The sequence below is a fragment of the Sander vitreus genome, chromosome 22 (genome assembly GCF_031162955.1).
Source record: "Sander vitreus isolate 19-12246 chromosome 22, sanVit1, whole genome shotgun sequence".
In the NCBI taxonomy this organism is placed as follows: domain Eukaryota; kingdom Metazoa; phylum Chordata; class Actinopteri; order Perciformes; family Percidae; genus Sander; species Sander vitreus.
Window position 1 is genome coordinate 13,501,095 of NC_135876.1, and position 17,253 is coordinate 13,518,347.

At 39.9% G+C, this 17,253-nt stretch overlaps 1 protein-coding gene across 1 annotated transcript; it reads right to left on the reverse strand.

Moving 5' to 3' along the window:
• Positions 1–10,653: 10,653 nt before the first annotated feature.
• On the reverse strand, positions 10,654–16,380 carry pi15a (peptidase inhibitor 15a). The gene is made up of 6 exons (XM_078280476.1): positions 16,263–16,380; positions 15,790–16,115; positions 14,718–14,836; positions 13,495–13,627; positions 13,303–13,418; positions 10,654–12,316 (listed from the first exon to the last, which is right to left on the reverse strand). Exons 2-6 carry the CDS (start codon positions 16,063–16,065, stop codon positions 12,181–12,183), a joined length of 780 nt encoding a protein of 259 aa, XP_078136602.1. The 5' UTR covers positions 16,066–16,115; positions 16,263–16,380; the 3' UTR covers positions 10,654–12,180.
• Positions 16,381–17,253: the final 873 nt, after the last annotated feature.

A 17,253-nucleotide genomic window follows, 5' to 3' on the forward strand; every position in this document is an offset into this window, starting at 1 on the left:
CAGTTTATCCTCAACTTGGCTGCGCTTCGAGAGTGCCGCCCCTGACCACGCCTCTCCAAAGGTTGGAAACTGCCCACTCGGTCATGGCAAGACCTCGGCCTAGGCTTAGAGGCAGACATTTATTTTCTCCAATTTTATGCAAGTTAAACTCTAAAACGCGCAGAAAGTCGGTATTACCCATCAAAAACACCCACTTCTGTAATATTCCTGCAGAGACTGTTATTGTTTACTGTACTCAATAGTGATTTAACAGTTACCTTAGTCTTGCATTTCCAGACCTATCTCCACAGCGCTGCAGTGACCTTGTTACACTTATTTGTTTTATATGTCTCTATAATCTTCAAACCTTATTTTGTGTCTAAAGTAGCTATTATAATAGTCTAGTGATATGATATGTGTATGATTTCTGTCATTCATTGCCACTGGTTCATCTACAGAACAGTAACATGCACTTCCAGTAAAGGCTGTTGACTGACTGTTGCCATCTTACCTGGTAACTGGCTTTGGTCAAAAATACATTAATTTAAACCAGATCTTCCTCCTCTGTGGGGCACTGCCAGCAAAAGTGGCCCCATTCTCCCAAGTCTAACTGTTCACAGGTGACTCCTTGGGGGGATTAAAACACAAACCTACTCTATTAATTCCAAACCCCAAACTTGTCATCACTGTTTCCCCTTCCGCTGCAGAACAGTACAAATTCCATAATGGAAACAGGCAGGTTTTGTCTTTTGTCATCTGGTCATATTCACTGGTAACTGTGGCACATGTGGAAACAGTAGCTAATCACCAGGCCTCGTGTGTTTGCCCCCTGTACAGACTTACTTTCCACAGGCGGAGACACAATATTCTTGTATTTTACCTGACAAACATAATAAACTAAACGCTGGCCAGGCCGACCATATGCCCGGCAGTGCCTTTGTGCTGTCTTTTTCAGTAAATCCCCTTGTTTCCATGACTCCCTGATTTTTGTTTTGTTTTGGCCCATAGCATCAGATGAGTCAGGGACTGAATGGCAGTTCAGTTATGGAGTTTTGTAAAATTCATAATCTGTACCACATTTAAGATTCAACATGGTCACTGGAAGCTGGGGCAGACATGGATTGGTTGTGGGGTCAAATAATAGGACATGTTAAAACTATTCAATACAGTCTACATTTGAATACTCCTCTAGTCAGTGGTGGAAGAAATACTCATCATTTAAGTAAAAGTACCAATCCACTACAAGTAAAAGTCCTGTATTTATAAATGGGGTATGGAAGAAGAAAAAACTAGATTCTATGACAAAAATTTGTATTCACATTTAGACATTTTCCTAATCTTTGCTTTTTTAAAATAACATATTGGATAATTGGACCTCTTTGGGCCTCAATCAGTTATCAAAATTAAACAATCTTAGAAGATCCTTAATGATCACATTTAAAGCATTGAATGGCCTTGCTCCAAAATACATTGAGGATGTATTGACCCCCCTATGTGCCTGGGCGCTCCCTTAGATCAGTGGATGCAGCTCTACTGGTTGTTCCAAGATCTAGGCTTGTGACCAAAGGCAACCAGGCCTTTGCTGTAAATCGCTTCTTAAAACTTGCTTTTATAAGACAGCGTTTATGAATATTTAATTGGGTTTTTATCATCCTGCCCTGCCTTGCCCATGCTGTATGTCTTTGTACATTTACAGGCATGTATGTATGTATGTATGTATGTATGTGTGTATATATGTATGCTTACATGTGTATGTATATATATATATATATATATATATATATATATATATATATATATATATGGTGCTTTATGACACCTCTGTTTTTTGTATTTTACTTCATTGTTGTTGGCTGTGTTGTTCTTGGTTTTATTTGCTGTTTTTCTGGAAAGCACTTACAGCACTACAAGCACTACAAGATAGAAATAAAGTTTATTATTAATATTGTAAGTAGGGAGGGGAAATGTCTCTTTCGTGGAATTGCTTATAGATATCTAAACTCTAATGTGCTGGTTTATTTGTAAAGACTCACAAGTCATAAAGGTCTGGAACCACTGGATTAATCTGTATCAATGCTTTTTTTTATTTTATAAGCTCATCATGTTTTTTTTATGTAAAATCTAAAAAAAGTAACCAGTATCTGTTAGATAAATGTAGCTGAGTAATAACTACAATATTATCCTCAAAAATGTAGTAAAGTAGAAGTGTAAAGTAGCATACAATACCCGAAATCAAACTAAACATGTAGGTACAGTACTTCAGTTTCATTCCACCACTGCACTCACTCAAAATGCACCAGATCAGTGTGTACTGAGCACTATAGATGTATATAAAACCCTGTCTTCCAGGGCGCCTCTGCTGTCTAACCTTTTTTCTGTATATGGACAGAATGTGATACAAGAGCTCTCACATTGAGGACCCACCGCATTCTGAACTTCCATAAAACCAGGGTTTACTATCTACTCCCTGGGTCAGTAGCAGAGGCCTCAGCCAGAGCCCCAGCAGCAGCCCTCTCTCTGCGGTTAGACCCAGCAGACCCCCCTCTAAAACCACAGCTGAAATAGCAACGCTCTAATTCCCAGGAGGGAAGCACCGCCAAAAACACTCATTCATTTGCTTTAGATTTAATGCTGCTCTACATTTAGATGTGTGTGTGTGTGTGTGTGTGTGTGTGTGTGTGTGTGTGTGTGTGTGTGTGTGTGTGTGTGTGACAGGGAGGAAGAGCACGCATAATGTGTGTGTGTGTGTGTCTCTGACAGTAAGAGAGTGAGACGTGAGGCAGCAAAGGAGTGACAGGGTGCATGTGGGTGCGTTAGTGCCTTCATAACCTAAATATATGAGTCAAGACATAAAATATGCAATTATTTTAAACACTCAAAATATGTTTAATGGGCTTGGGATATGAAATGACTTATGTAACATCAAGGTTAAGGCTGAAATACACAAAGACTGACTGTAAGAGCATGTCTCTGACCCCGACTATAAAATGAAATTGTGTGGATAAGAGAAATATTTACCAACTGCTCAGGGATTTCTATGATTTACAGTGTGGTAATTTAGGTCAAGCCATGTGTAACAGACGAGGCATTCTCTGATTAATGTTTATTACAATGCCTGCCAGTAAATATACACTATTTGTGCCTGCGGTAGAGCCACATAAATGATTTCATGCTTTGGCTTCTTGTGTTAGCAGCCTTTCATGAGAGTTCTCTCTATCACCCCCTTCTTTTTTATTGCATCTATTGTTTTCTACTGCTTCTTGCTACCCTGTCCGCCTTACTGTAATATTTCACATTTTTCTTTTCTTTTATACCCGACCTCCTCTCTACCTATATGTTTCTGTCTACACACACTTTCCCTATCTTCCTTTCTCACACACAAACATTCACTTTCCATTCCTCTGCTTGTCTTTCTCTTTCTATCTCACCCACAGTCATTGTTAAGCCACGGGTCCATTCCAGATGCTGCATTTGGTACCGCCTCCATTCACCATGTGGTCTTGCGAGAAACCCCATGAACCCAGCAGAATGCATCAGCTGTGCCAGACTCCGCATCCACACAACAGTAGCCTCTGGACACAACAGCAGACTACATAAACACTCTTGAAGAAGGCTTTTTGTTGGCCCACATTATGTGGCACGTTGCTACCTAATGGTTCTGGTGGAGTTGAACTGAGGTCAGAGCGTTGGAACGGCATCGAGGTGAGAATGGGAGTAAAGAGCATCAAGGTCATTTGACGTTCAACATTGTTGCTTTTGTGATATTATCAGCAGTGTTCAGCAGAAGGCTGCCTCAGATATCTACTTCAGATATTTACCTCAGTTGGGTTTAGTTTGTATGCCTCTACCCCCTTGTGGTAAAGAGATGCCAATACATTTGTGAGGACTAAATCCAATGGACTATACATTTTTCTGTTTGGTTCACAGGTGTTACTACAGAGTTGTATAAAGCAGTTAAAGCTGGGGTAGGCAGGTTTTTTTTTTTTGCGTCATTGGACAAACATTCTATAATAACTGTTGTAATTCATGTGGTGTGAGAGAAAACTAGACTTCTGCACCTCCTAATGGCTCCGTTTTCAGGCTTTAGAAAATGTAGCCCGTGACAGGAGACTTAGACCAATTACAGGTCATTTCAGAGAGATTTGTAATTAGCTGTACAAATGCAGATGTGCGTCCCTTCAGATGTTTAAAGCCTGATTCAGTGGTGAAGAATCCTGCAGTTGCTATTCCAGCATTTGCAACAACTGCCTAAACTACAAAGCAATCTAAAAGCAGGAAGACGGACTTATCAAAAATAAAGAATCTAAAAGAGAGTCTGACAATAAACGTGATAAAACGTGTCAATATAGGCAAAGCGTTTCAGAGATGGAGAGAAAATGTTGCTATTAGTTTAGCCTTCTGCTAGCCGTATAGTCAAAGACTCACGGCTGCGTCTAGTTCCAGTTCATGTTTACGTAGCTAGCTAGAGCCTTGAATCACAGTATGCCATCTCAAAGGGCTTTACAGGCCCACAAGTTTGCAATGAAAACAGGACGGTAATTCTTATAGAATTGCCATATATAACGACTTTGGGATCACAATCACGATGGGGATGATTGAAATGAATGACTCGTACAGGTTACTGAATGAAGCGCATGCAAACATGTATGCCTGTGCTCGTCTGGTGGTATGGGCTTAGAACAGAGAGGGAAGAACTGCTTGACGAGGGCTGTATTTTGTAAATTCTGCAGTTTATTTTCTTTTTCCACAACATTGAATGTTCCCTTTAAAATAAACCAAGATATTGTTGGCTTAGATTCAAATGTCTAGTTTCCCTGTTGTGTTGTGTTAATGTTTAAGGTGTTCAGTAGGCTTTTCAGTTGCCTTTACATAAGTAAAAGTACAAATACCCTAATGTACTCCATTACAAGTAAAAGTCCTGCATTCAAAGTTTAACTTAAACGTTAACTTTTTTTCAACCCATTGTCCTCCTCATGTAACACAATTTACCTGCCAGCCTTGTGTGTTTTATAGCAAGTGTACGTCTGTTTTCCACTTGGCATCTGTCACAACTTGAAGAAAGCTCCATGAAGTCTTCCATATGTTCCCCCATATACTTTATGTACACAGAAACATGAGGTGTAAGTCTTGAATATAAATTAAATACTTAGTTATATACAGCAGTCTAAATACGCCTGAATTAAGATTCACTATGTTAAATAAACTAACAATATACAGGAAATACAATTGAATCCGTAATTCGTATACTATAAATATCAGTAATTTATCATCGTAACAGTGGATAGAAGTCGGAAAAAAATCAATGAGTTTCTTTCTTTTACAAGATCACATGATAACATTGACTGCAATCTTCAGTGTCATCACATGACATACAGCAGTCCTTGATTTACACTTGGGTATTTTATCCTGAACTGTAGTGGCTTTTGATAGATTCAGACTACTAGTACACTTTTCACATAACCACCAGATGTCAGTGTCCTTTAACATACAATCAGCATGCTGTAACTTTTTGATAAAGTGCATCTCTTAATGGATCAGTTTGGAAAAGAAAAGAAAAAACATAAAACTAGTTCATGATGACAAACAAAAATGTTTCAGCTTCCCCACTTTTGTACCACAAAGGCAACTCTTGGTATTGTCTTGCAAGCCTGAGGGAACTTATCCATCTCCCAGTCTGTTACACTAAGATCTTGAGCCAACAAAAAGACTAACGTTTTGGTAAACTGATAATGCAGAGACACTGGGAGCTGGGGAATTGTGGGTACCCAAATTCCCTTTGTTTAATGTCAAATTGTACGGACCCTCCAATTAAGTTATTCTAGAAACTCCTATTACACCGTTTCAGAGTGTGTTTTGCTTCTCTGTGCTGAACTTTTAATGGATTGCTGCTTGTGGTACAAACCAGTTGAAACCAAGACATTTCACAACAATGCCAAATGCAGACTGTCTTCTGGAGAGAATGCAATAATCATGCATTCTCTTGGATTTGATATGTGGGCTGGTTTGCCTCATAGGATGACACAACACTTTGACTTGACTTGAACTTTGCTAGAGTTGTTTTTATGAGTTGAGGTAATAGAAGAGTTAAACATTTTGTGAATGTCTTGTCTTTGTACACAATATCCTATTAGAGGAAATCCCGTAATGCTACAATACATCATGAGCACAAAGAGGTCAATGTAGTGTAAGCCAGTATAGGCATCAACACCTCTGTGAGCTAGTTGAATACAGGTATAAAAAAGAGTTGAGAGTGAAGGAGGAAAGCCCATCTGATTACAGTATGCAGCGTTTTCCCAGCGCTGCACTTCTGAGAGGACATTGATTTTGGCTCGCATCTTGCAGCTGCAGGATGTCGCTCGTCTGAAGTTCCTACTAGGCCCCGCAAGGAGGCTAATGTAGCCCCGTCCAAAACAAAGAATACAGTAGGATATGGAGGGCAAACACAGAACATGGGCCACCTTTGCCTCAGTTTATGTTCTTAGACTGAATCATAAGGTACATGTCTAGTCTGCCTCAAGGTTGGACATACTGTAGATTGATTCTTATAGCCACTGTGGTGGAGATAAACAGTGCCAGGGTCTGACATGTTGGATCGACAACATGTCATTACTTTTAATGTCACATATGAGGTGAATACAGACTATACACTTTTATTACATAACATCAGCTTATGTCCTTTGTCATAAAATGGAATATCTATACTGAGGTATGCCAGATATGCTTTATTTATATTTTACTTGACCATGTGAGGAACTTACTTTGCCAAGGAAAAGTCACTAGACGAGAAAAGTGACCATAACATAAACCAAAATGGTGTCTTATTTCATCATGGTTGAGGGATGAAGCGTCAGCACGTTGCTAGCATAGGGAGTACATGTAAATTCAACCATGAAAACCTGGGAAAAAATGAAAAATGTTTTCCCACATGTTATGGCGGCACTCTCTTAAATAAACACCTTTATAGACCAAAATAGACACCTGAGACACCGCAAATGATTTGTGTACCTAAAAAACTTTATTTTTTACTCCTTGTTTGAAGTAAGGTCATCCAATGTAAAAGACGAAGGAGTGCAAAAACGAGCCCTGCAGTTAACTCTACTGCCCCGAGAGATTTATGGTCGCAAAAGGGTTTTAACATGTACATGCCAACATTTGAGGAGATACCAAAACATGCTTCAAGTAGCTGACATCAGTCTCTGGGAAACACATATGTCAACATACTCCTGCCTGACCTAATCAAATGTTATGTAATGTATGTAATGTTAACTGCTGTTTCTTACATCCAGAATAAAGGCACATGCTGCATTTCCGATGGTTGAGCTGCAAGGGGAGCAAAATAAACATAGTTGTTGTGCGTCCAACAGAGACAGAAAAGAAGAAAAAAATTAGAAAAAAAGACTCTCCCAATATCCCCCTGGAGGCACAGAGAAGCCAAGTTTTCAAACATTCTGTGCTTGAAGTCAGGGAGGGCAGAGAGGTTGTAGAGTACAGAGAGGAGAGGAGAGGAGAGGAGAGGAGAGGAGAGGAGAGGAGAGGAGAGGAGCGATTTTCTGCAGCTGTAGAACAAACATCAGCAACCCTCTGAATCTTACCGAGCTCCCTCCGCAAAAGATTTATCCCCCTTTCAGTATTGTACTCACTCAAACTTATACTTCTCACCATTATTGGAGTTGGATGGCTGCTTGCACATTTTGAAAACTGACTCCCCCAACCTCACCATCTCCCTGTTACTGTAATAATCTATCACCCTGCCGTGGTCCCTATGAAATCTCCGTCTTCTTTCCCAATAAACGTTTCATCACCGTCACACTTTAGGGAGGCAAAACTGTTTTAGCAATAACAGTTTATCTGACAGGTCTAATTCACGTGTGTTATTAGGAAAAGTGGTGCACTTTCGGATGAGCTTACAGATGCGTCATCATGGCATCAGTAGCATGAGCTAGTTGAATAGGATTTATACCTTCAGCAACTGAAGACTGAAAATGTCTGTTTCTTTTCCCTGTCTTTCTGATTGTCTTTCTCTCTCCTTCCTCTAGGTCTTCAAGTGAGCTCATCAAAGGTGTTATCCTTCTTGCTTTACTAACCTCGGTTGGGTGAGGAATTCATGAAATAAAAGAACAATAGAGTACCATCAGACCAAGCAATTTGAAGACAATGTATGTAGTCTACTGTATGCGCCGCACTGACATTTTTTAAATAAAACATTTGAAATACAGATGCTGAAAGAAGCACAAATAGCAGTTAAAGACCTCATATTATGCTCATTTTCAGGTTCAAATTTGTATTTAGAGGTTGTACCAGAATAGGTTTACATGGTTTAATTTTCAAAAAACATATTGTTATTGTTATTGCTACTGCACATTGCTGCTGCTCCTCTTTTCACCGTGTGTTGAGCTCTCTGTTTTAGGTAGCGAGTGAGGCATCTCACTTCTATTCCATCTTTGTTGGGAGTCGCACATGCGCAGTACCTAGGTAAGGACTATTAGCCAGTCAGAAGCAGAGTAGGATGGGCCCTGACAAGTGCGCTGGTGTGATCCAAAACAAACACGCTTAGCCGTTAACCATGCCTTTGGCTCAACCGTACATGTTCGAACCTGAGTCTGATCCCAAAACACAGGCAGAACAACCCGAACCAGCTTTTGCTGGAGCAAGACGTTTCAAAGTGGTAAGTTATTTAAATGTTAACAAATTTGTCTTTCATACTTAACGTTTTTACTCTGCACTGTCTCTTGGACATGGCAATATAACTATCTGAACTCTTCACGCCTCCACTCTAACTAGCTTGGTTTGAGGGCGTGCCACACTAGCAGCTAGGCGAGCATCATGACCTGTGCTACAAAGTGACGCAAAATGATGCGCGTTTGTCACGGAAGTAAAGGCTGGACTACAATAGAGCTGTCTCGAGCAGTTCATGAACAGTGTTTTCTGTAGGAGATGATAACTCCCTTTCGGGTGGACTTTGGGCTTTTTCACTTTGTAAACCTATAACGTGCACAAAAAAGATATATAACACAATAAAGGAAAGGGAAAAAGCCAAAAACCATAATATGAGCACTTTAAAATGCATACCTGCAAACTCAGAAGGGCTAAAAAAGGTGACACATTTTACACCCCCCTCAACGCTTGTTGAGACCTGAAAGGGTTTAAAGCGTCAGTCTATGTGTAAGTGGTAAAAAGAGTTGACATGCCATTTGAAAATAAATAGATTAAAGCAAGTGAATTATCATTTGAATAGTGAGAGATGAAAGCAAGTGACAAGTCAGTTGAAGTGTTGAACATAGTTGAAGTGTGTGCACTGAAAGCTGTTGAAATAAATTGTGTATGAATAGTGGAAGTTGGATGAGAGTAGTAAGAGAGGAGTGTACGTAGTTGAAATGTAGGTGAATTGTAAGATCTGAAAGTAGTTGAAGTGTCAGCTCAACAATACAAATATGATGTCAATTGACATCATAGTGGGTGGGTGGGTCAGTTAAGTGTAAGTGATGAAAGCTGTTGAAATTGAATTTGAAGGTGTAAGTTAATGGGACAGTTGAATCACTTTATTTGCAGGAGGTTTTTGTTCGTATCCCTGAACCATCAGAGGCTGCTTTCATCCTAACGCAAATAAGCCAGGTAAATGTCAGCAGCAGGTTGTCTAACTCATCATCCCGCTGATGTGCCTTTTGAATATCCACCAATCATCTGTTTGGCTCCATGTCAGGCATCTGCTCAGACAGAAGGATTTTTTCCCATGCATACTAATGTGTTCCTCGAAAACTCTCTGCTCGTTGATTCCAGGGAGTGTGCTGGTCTTTTAGGGCTGGCTGCGTAGATTAAGCTTCTTAATAAAGTGCAGGAAGTGGTTTAAAAAGTTCACGCTATGCAAAGTTTAGTATTAAAATGTCAGGCATTGTATTCCAGCCTGCCAAAGTGCATTGCAGTGCAGCAAACGTTTCAGCCTGAGAGATGTTTTCTGCAGGCCAGTTTGCTTTGAACTAATGCAGATCTTCATAGTCTTGTTGGTTTGTTAATTTGTTTGCTTGATAACCTGTTGATCTCACGCATATCATTTTGATGAAGGATGGCCCAGAACCATATCCAGCAGTCCCAGCTGGAGAAAAGAGTAAAAGCTGCAGCATCTGCCCAACACATCAGAACATTTATGGCTCCCCCTCTTTGTTCCTACCTCTCACCAACTCTCTCCTACTTTCTCCATCATACTCTGCACACAAATTTTAAAGCTGTAGAGCAAGAAAATGTCAATTTATTTCAGACTGTCTTTTTCCTTCCACTCTGCTCCCTGTTTTTCCCTCTGAGGTCAATGGTTTCATTGGACAAACTCAAACAAGAGGGTCCCCTGAAATCCTATTAGTTGTCTGTTCATTTGTGTAGACATTGATAGATGGAGCCAAAGTCAACCTTCTCTTATTAGGATTCAGATGTAGTCCCAGCATGTTTTCTCTGCTCCCTCTCAGCCTTTGTATGCAGGATGTGGGACGTGGGATGTGGCACCATTTGAATTGAAAGTGAAAGCTGAGAATCAAAGAGCCGGATTGGTACTGTGGGCAGAACCTCTAATCAATATCCGACATGAGGAAGAGTTCAGACAACACAGCCCCAGACAATGGACAATGATACTTTTTTTGGCCAAGGGCAAGGCATGGGTTGAATTGTAAAAAAAAATTAAAGACACAATCAAAATAGACAATTTTTATTACAAATACAAAACACAACAGGAAAAGCGCAGTTCGTTGCATAAATAGCTTGTTGTTGATTTAAATACAGTCAGTGCGGAATATGTTCCTATTTTGTAAAGCATTATTTCCCACTAAGGTTTGCATCAATGGCTACATTTTTTGTTGTATTTGTATATGTCTCCATCACAATGCTGATTTTGTCCTTCTCAGAAACTGTCCTAATTTGAAAAGAAATTCTGATGCATTTGCCAAAGTTAAAAGTGTTGAGGCATTCACTTGCCAACATTATGCTAGTGCTTAGTTCATAGAAATAGTACCAAGTTACTTTACATTATTTCCTTAAAAATTATAAAAGTTGACATGCAAATGAACCATATTCAGTACGTTTTAATCATTCACATATATTACAAAACAATACAAAAATGAATATCAATTAAATATTTTTCCCCATATAAAAATGAATAACTTACAGTATACTTGTTTTAGGATAGTCTTGTATAATGATTATCTACATGTACAAATAAAGGAATTTCCTGATATTTTGGAAATTTTGAAAAAATTAAGGTGCACTTGAGTGCCTATTAACTCCAAAAACCAAACTACATCAGTGATCATAACAAAATATTAACAATGGAATTGTTCCAATATATCAATATACTGGTATATAATATACCAATACACCGTGTACAAATATGATTATAAAACAGATATGTGGGTCAGATTTATTCTATGTGCTTTCTTTAGCATAAATATTATATATAATATGAATGAAACCTGTGAAACGTCCTAATCAGTGCAGATTAAAACTGCAAATGCACTAATGTTGAAACAAACAGCTTTTGACAACAGAGGCGTCATCTATGCTAGCATCACGCCTTCAAATAAAGACCTCTCAATCTGACTGATGTGTATTCATTTTGTCATATATTTTCAGTTTACAGTAAGTGCACTTTTGTCAACAAATTGTTGCCAATTTGTTCCAGGACACAAATGGAAATTGCAATAGACTTCGAGTATGAAGTTTGATGTAGCCTACCTACAGCAGCTACAAAGCTGACACTGCCAGTGTGTAGGTTTTACCCTCTGAGGTCAAAAGCTTTGATCTTTATATCACACCATTCCTGTGAAGGCAGAGCACACAACATGAAGGTGTGATTCCCATAGCACCAAAGTGAGCAGGTATGAGCAGCTATGATCTTATTATGTCCTTAATTACCACATTGTCAATGGTAAACAAACATAGTGAAATATGCAGCACCACATACAGTATATACTGTGTTTAAGGACCCATTCTACACATAAATTATATTTCATCAGTTCAAATAGTCATGTAACAAATTAATTTACAGTTTATTTACAAGTCATCAAAATTGTCTGCTGCCTTCAAATGTATGTTTGTGTCTTTAAATAAGTCCATATATACAAAATAGTGTGGTCCACGACTGTTGTGCAAATCCTTAAGGGATTAAAATAATGTCTCTGTGGTACTGTAGGTTGTCAGCTTATGTCGAGAGGAAACCTGTGTTTATTTGAACCAGTGCAGGTAGTTTGTCTTGAGAGCGGGGAAGCACATGTTGTTGCTGCAAGAGCCCCCGTAGCTAGGAGGGCAGGCGGAGCAGGGTACACCTACTTTGTAGGGAGCCTCTCCGATCCAGTTACCCCTGGAAGACAGAAACATGTACAGTGTCAATGGAGTTAGATGTAACCAGAGAGTCTATTTTAAATATATTTTCAACTTGAATCAGCATATCTTGTCTAAATATGTCTAAATGCTGGAATCAAAGATGATGAATTAATGATCAGGTACATGAGAGGTTCAATGTGGCCAGGTTCTACATAAACAAATGTCTTCCAAAAAAACAGAACATACTTTTGTATATGAATAATATGGATTAATATGAATATGTGTGCACAAGGAATAAATTAGAGAAACAGTTTTAAAGAGGAAAATGTTGATGTTAAAAGTTGACAGTCTAAATTTGAATGTCCATTTCATAGCTGTTTTGAACATTTTGGTATTCTGGTTTGGTATCTGCTGATGAAGATGACGTAAAATGTATTTGTAAAGCCCTTTTCACAGCGTGGATGTGGCACCAGAACATCATCAAATGGACCTTAAAATGAGATTAAAATGATATCATAATATGATTGCTTTGTCAAGAGCAGATTATCACTTATTTAGCGATCTGTACTTTCTGAGCAAATGAGAAATCCGACTTCAGCAAGTGTATCACTGAAAATGTAAATGGTAACTAGCTATCTGGACACCACCCAGATTCAAGATGCCAGTGCCGTCTGGCGTTATAGCAGCCTCAATGTCCTGAGCCTGTTACTCTTACATATGTCTCAAACCAGTGGGATTAAAGAACCTGGCTCACATGTCAGTCACAAGTCCCAACAGGCTTTGATTCTTGGAATTTTTTCGAGAATTTTTCTCCTGTTTCGTGGCTCTCCGGAGCTTTGGTTATGTGGTACCGGTTCACAGGCTTGTATCGAGGTTATCTGAATCTCCCGGCAACATGGGTGGCATTTCACAACTCAGCACACAACAGAGGCGTCTGTGTCGGGATTAAGCCACCGTCATCAGGTTAACAGGTTCTTTAGAATTAACAGGCTTCCTTACGGCATGTATTTAAAGTACACTTACTTGGGTGAGTAGTTGCAAACTAAATACGTTGCCCGTTTCCACACTGAACCCCATACGTTCATATTATGACACGTGTGAACAGCACAGCCTACTTTGTTGGATGTTGCCCACACCATCTGCAAAAAAAGACAGCCAATTAATGCCAATGTTACACCAATTCATAGTATGTAATACTCATTGTTGTCTGTGTACCTGTGTATAATGGGTACACATGGGTCCATAGCATCTGAGAGGGCATCGAGGGTTGCAGTCGCGCGGGTAGGGAAAGGAGTAATCCTTGACCTCATCGTACCAAGGCTTCACCAGCTGGAGAATGGATCGATAGCTGTGAACAGAAGACAGACTGTAAACTATACTGTACAACTAATGATAAGCAACTAATACAGGCTGACCTTGTCACCGGACAGAGATTCAAGCCTTGATAATCTATGATTTGCCAATTATCAATATATTTTAGGAAAAAATAGTAAGTGGTGGATGTGCAGTTTGGCTGTAGGTGTTTTGTGGAACACAGAAAACTTTAAGACACTGACTTGGACCTGTGATTCTTGCTTCACAGCAAAAAGCTCCATTGTTTCAACTTTCATCTCAGCCCTGTGTGTGTGTAGCATTTACATATTTCAGTTATTTCCATATTTGTGTGCGTTCCCTCAAGTTGCTCTGGTTTCCTCCCACAGTTATTGAACCAACCATTTTTAATATTTCTTGTGAATTTGACTGGATTCTTTTTTTCAAATTGTTTCCAAGTCATTTATGGTGTTCCAGGACATGCGGCTCAAGTAAAGGGAAGATCTAAAATGTTCTAACATTTTGTCATATTGTGAACTGGAGAGTTACCATGATTTTTTATTTTATGAATGCCCTTGTTTATGAAATGTGCCAGAGCTTCAGATTTTGCAGCCAAACAGCAAAGATTTTAATACTTCTCGTATTAGTTCTCGTGATTGTTTTAACAACAGTCAGGTTTATTTGTAAGATATCCAAACATGCTCTGCAGAATCTTATTACTACTTAGATCTAGTAGTTTTTTATGAAATAACATTACTAAAGAACGAGCGAACCAAGAGGAATAATCAGAATGAGCAGTATTCCCTTGAGTCTCATGATGTTCCTCAATAAAATAAAAAAGAGTGTAGGATCATGTGAAGGTGCCCTGTGTTTCCAAATGGAAAATCAAGACCCACTAAAGGGATGTGCCTTTGTCCTCAGGGGTCATGGCTGAAAACACAACTTTTGTTTATTTGAAGGGTCACAGGAGCATTCCTCAAGCAGTCACCGGGTCACAGTGCAAAAACCTTTAGGAGAAAGAAGAAGGGGGCAGCAAGGCAACGACCATGATTGCAGCGAGACAGAGAGTCATCCCTGAGAGGAGCAGCAGATGTTGGGGAGGGGGAGGGGAGTCAAAGGTCACTCACCGTCCTGTCCTGACGGAGAGGTTTTGACCCAGGAACCTGAGGAGGTGAGGTGGCCCGTGCTCCCACAGGCAGGCATGAGCCCAGTCCTCGGCTGTCTTAGCCAGGGTTTCGTCCCACACCTAAACACACAGGCACATGGTGGGAACGTGGAAAATCATTACATAACTGAAAATATCAACACTATAGATCTTCATTTAGCAGTGAGATGTGAGATAAGATTTGGCACTTGAGTTCATAGCACTGTTACAGGTGTTGCCATGGCAAGGAGCACAAGTCATCCATCAAATCAGTTACATAAGCGGAGAAAGTTCATTGCTCAGTGTCCAATGTAACTCTTTCACTGAATAGACAGGGAGTTGGATAGCGTTGGTTTAAGAATACCAAACTTGTCAACAGCCACACTCATGAATGGTTTCATTGGGAATGGTTTGTGACTGGAGCAATGAGGAGAGATTTCCCCCGATGACTTCATTCTACAGGAGTTTTGTCAGTTTTGCATCTCATTACCCGTGCAACTACAGAGGATGTAAATGCTGCCAATTTAAAGCATGACAATATGATAGCTGAGTTGCTATGTTCGTCTGACACAGTTGCTGGAACAACCTTTCAAAGTAAAACGAGCATTATACTGCTTCACACCATGACATTTTATTTTGCAGCTCAAAGTAATGAGCTATAGCTAGATGAAATTAAAAGTCTGACTCAGAAATGTTGGGATTTTGCCATCAAGTGACCACTCTCTCCATATTGCACTGTCAGCAGGCTACTGGTACCATACATGACCCCATTACTACTTTGGTGGTCTCCTGCGGTGCAATCTGCTCAACAGCTGAAGGTGCCAAGACACGTCAAGACATGTGTCACTTAACTTCCTGACACAACTACTGTACATCTATTAAAATCTGATTCTCCATCACCTCTTATCATTTCACTTGACGCATGCTCTTTGGTCATTAGCAGAACATAATAATAAAACATTCTAAGGAGGAGGAGGTATACAGTAGGCTACATGGTTCCAGGAATATGCAAATACATGCACATTAATTAAGTTTGAATGCAAGCTTTCACTTACCATGTATTCCATATTGGAAGCTGGGGGAAACACCTTCCCTCTTACTTTGTTATGGTAGTCAAGAATGGCAAGCATGTCGTTCTGACTAATGTAACGCTTCCTCCTGCTTTTGGAAATAGTCGTGGTGTCGGTTCCATAGCTGTGCGCTGCGCCTAGATTGGTGAAATTGGCGGCTGGCAAGGACGTGGAGACAGCAGGAATAGTTGTTGCCAATGCACTTGCTCCGCAAGATATGCACAGAAGTATTAGGTCTACGGCAAATAACTGAAGTTTCATGTTTGTTTTTTTGGAAACTGCAGACAGAATATACCGCGTCTTGGATTGATCTGAAAAGAAAGCAAGAAGACAAACTTAAAGTGTTGCCGCGGTGCGCACAAATAAGAGGCATTTTAAATTCAGACATGCTTAGCTTCAATCCTCCAACGCAGGACATAAATACCAGGGACATTCCTCCACACAATATTTGGTCCTACCTTTTCTTGCGCAGCGGTACCTTGTGCCTGCGTTGCCAAGGCTGCGTCACCTCTAAAGACTCAGCAATGGATTGGAGAGAGGGAGGGCAAGTGAGGAGTTTTTGCGCTTTGCAAACTTAGTGAGTGCTTCAGGAGAAGTCCGTCTATTGGGGGTTTATATAGGCTATTGCAGTGGACAATGCAGGAAGTGCGCCTGCCTTGGAGGTAGACGCACAGCCCCTCCTTGTCACCTGAAACACAGCATATGTTTGGTTTTTCCGAAACCATTTTTGGCAAATCTTGCTCAATTTCATCACAGCATCTGCTTTAGGTTTGGGCAGCTGCAGGATGTGGAAGGACAACATTTAATTACCAAAGTACACCAAGGTGGATAGAGCATAATACATGACTATTTATGCCTAGGTTCCTAGGTTCTCAAAAAGCAAGTGTGAAGTATGTTGCTATGGATGTGATTTATAATTTATATTTATTTAAAAAAGTATAAACCCTCAATCTCACAATATTGACTGACTTGACTTGAATGAAGCTCTTAACAATCACTTTGTCACATCAGCTCCATATAAAGGTGATACAATTTGCATTTGCCACAAGCTCCACTGGTCACTCGTCAGGACATACACATAAACTCATGGGTGGGAGGAAGCCAGTAGTTTTTATGAGTCAAATCAGTGTGAGAGCTGCGTCCATGTGTCCTATTAATCTTCTTTGTCATATTCATTATACTATAAAGATTACACTTGTTCAGTGTGTAGCTCCAGCTGTGTGGTTTGCCAGGGTAAATGCAGAGCCAAGAGAGGAAAAAAAAACCTCTGCAGGTCATCATTTCATTGGCAGCTGGTGAACAAATTAAAGAAACGTGACGCAGGAACAATTTTCCTCCCCCTTTTTTCTTCTCTCGCTCTGTCCCTCCTCCTCTCTTGTTGCCGACAACTGGTGCTTTCCCAAAAAATCTTCTAGGAAGTGATGGACTTTTCAGGTGCTGGAATTAATG

Excerpts from the sequence above, each read along its gene's own strand:
- pi15a (XM_078280476.1), bottom strand. The coding sequence starts at position 16,065 with ATGAAACTTCAGTTATTTGCCGTAGACCTAATACTTCTGTGCATATCT. Across the intron at positions 14,837-15,789 it reads CTTCCAATATGGAATACATG|GTGTGGGACGAAACCCTGGC; the intron begins GTAAGTGAAAGC and ends CTGTGTGTTTAG. Across the intron at positions 12,317-13,302 it reads GTTTGCAACTACTCACCCAA|GGGTAACTGGATCGGAGAGG; the intron begins GTAAGTGTACTT and ends TCTGTCTTCCAG.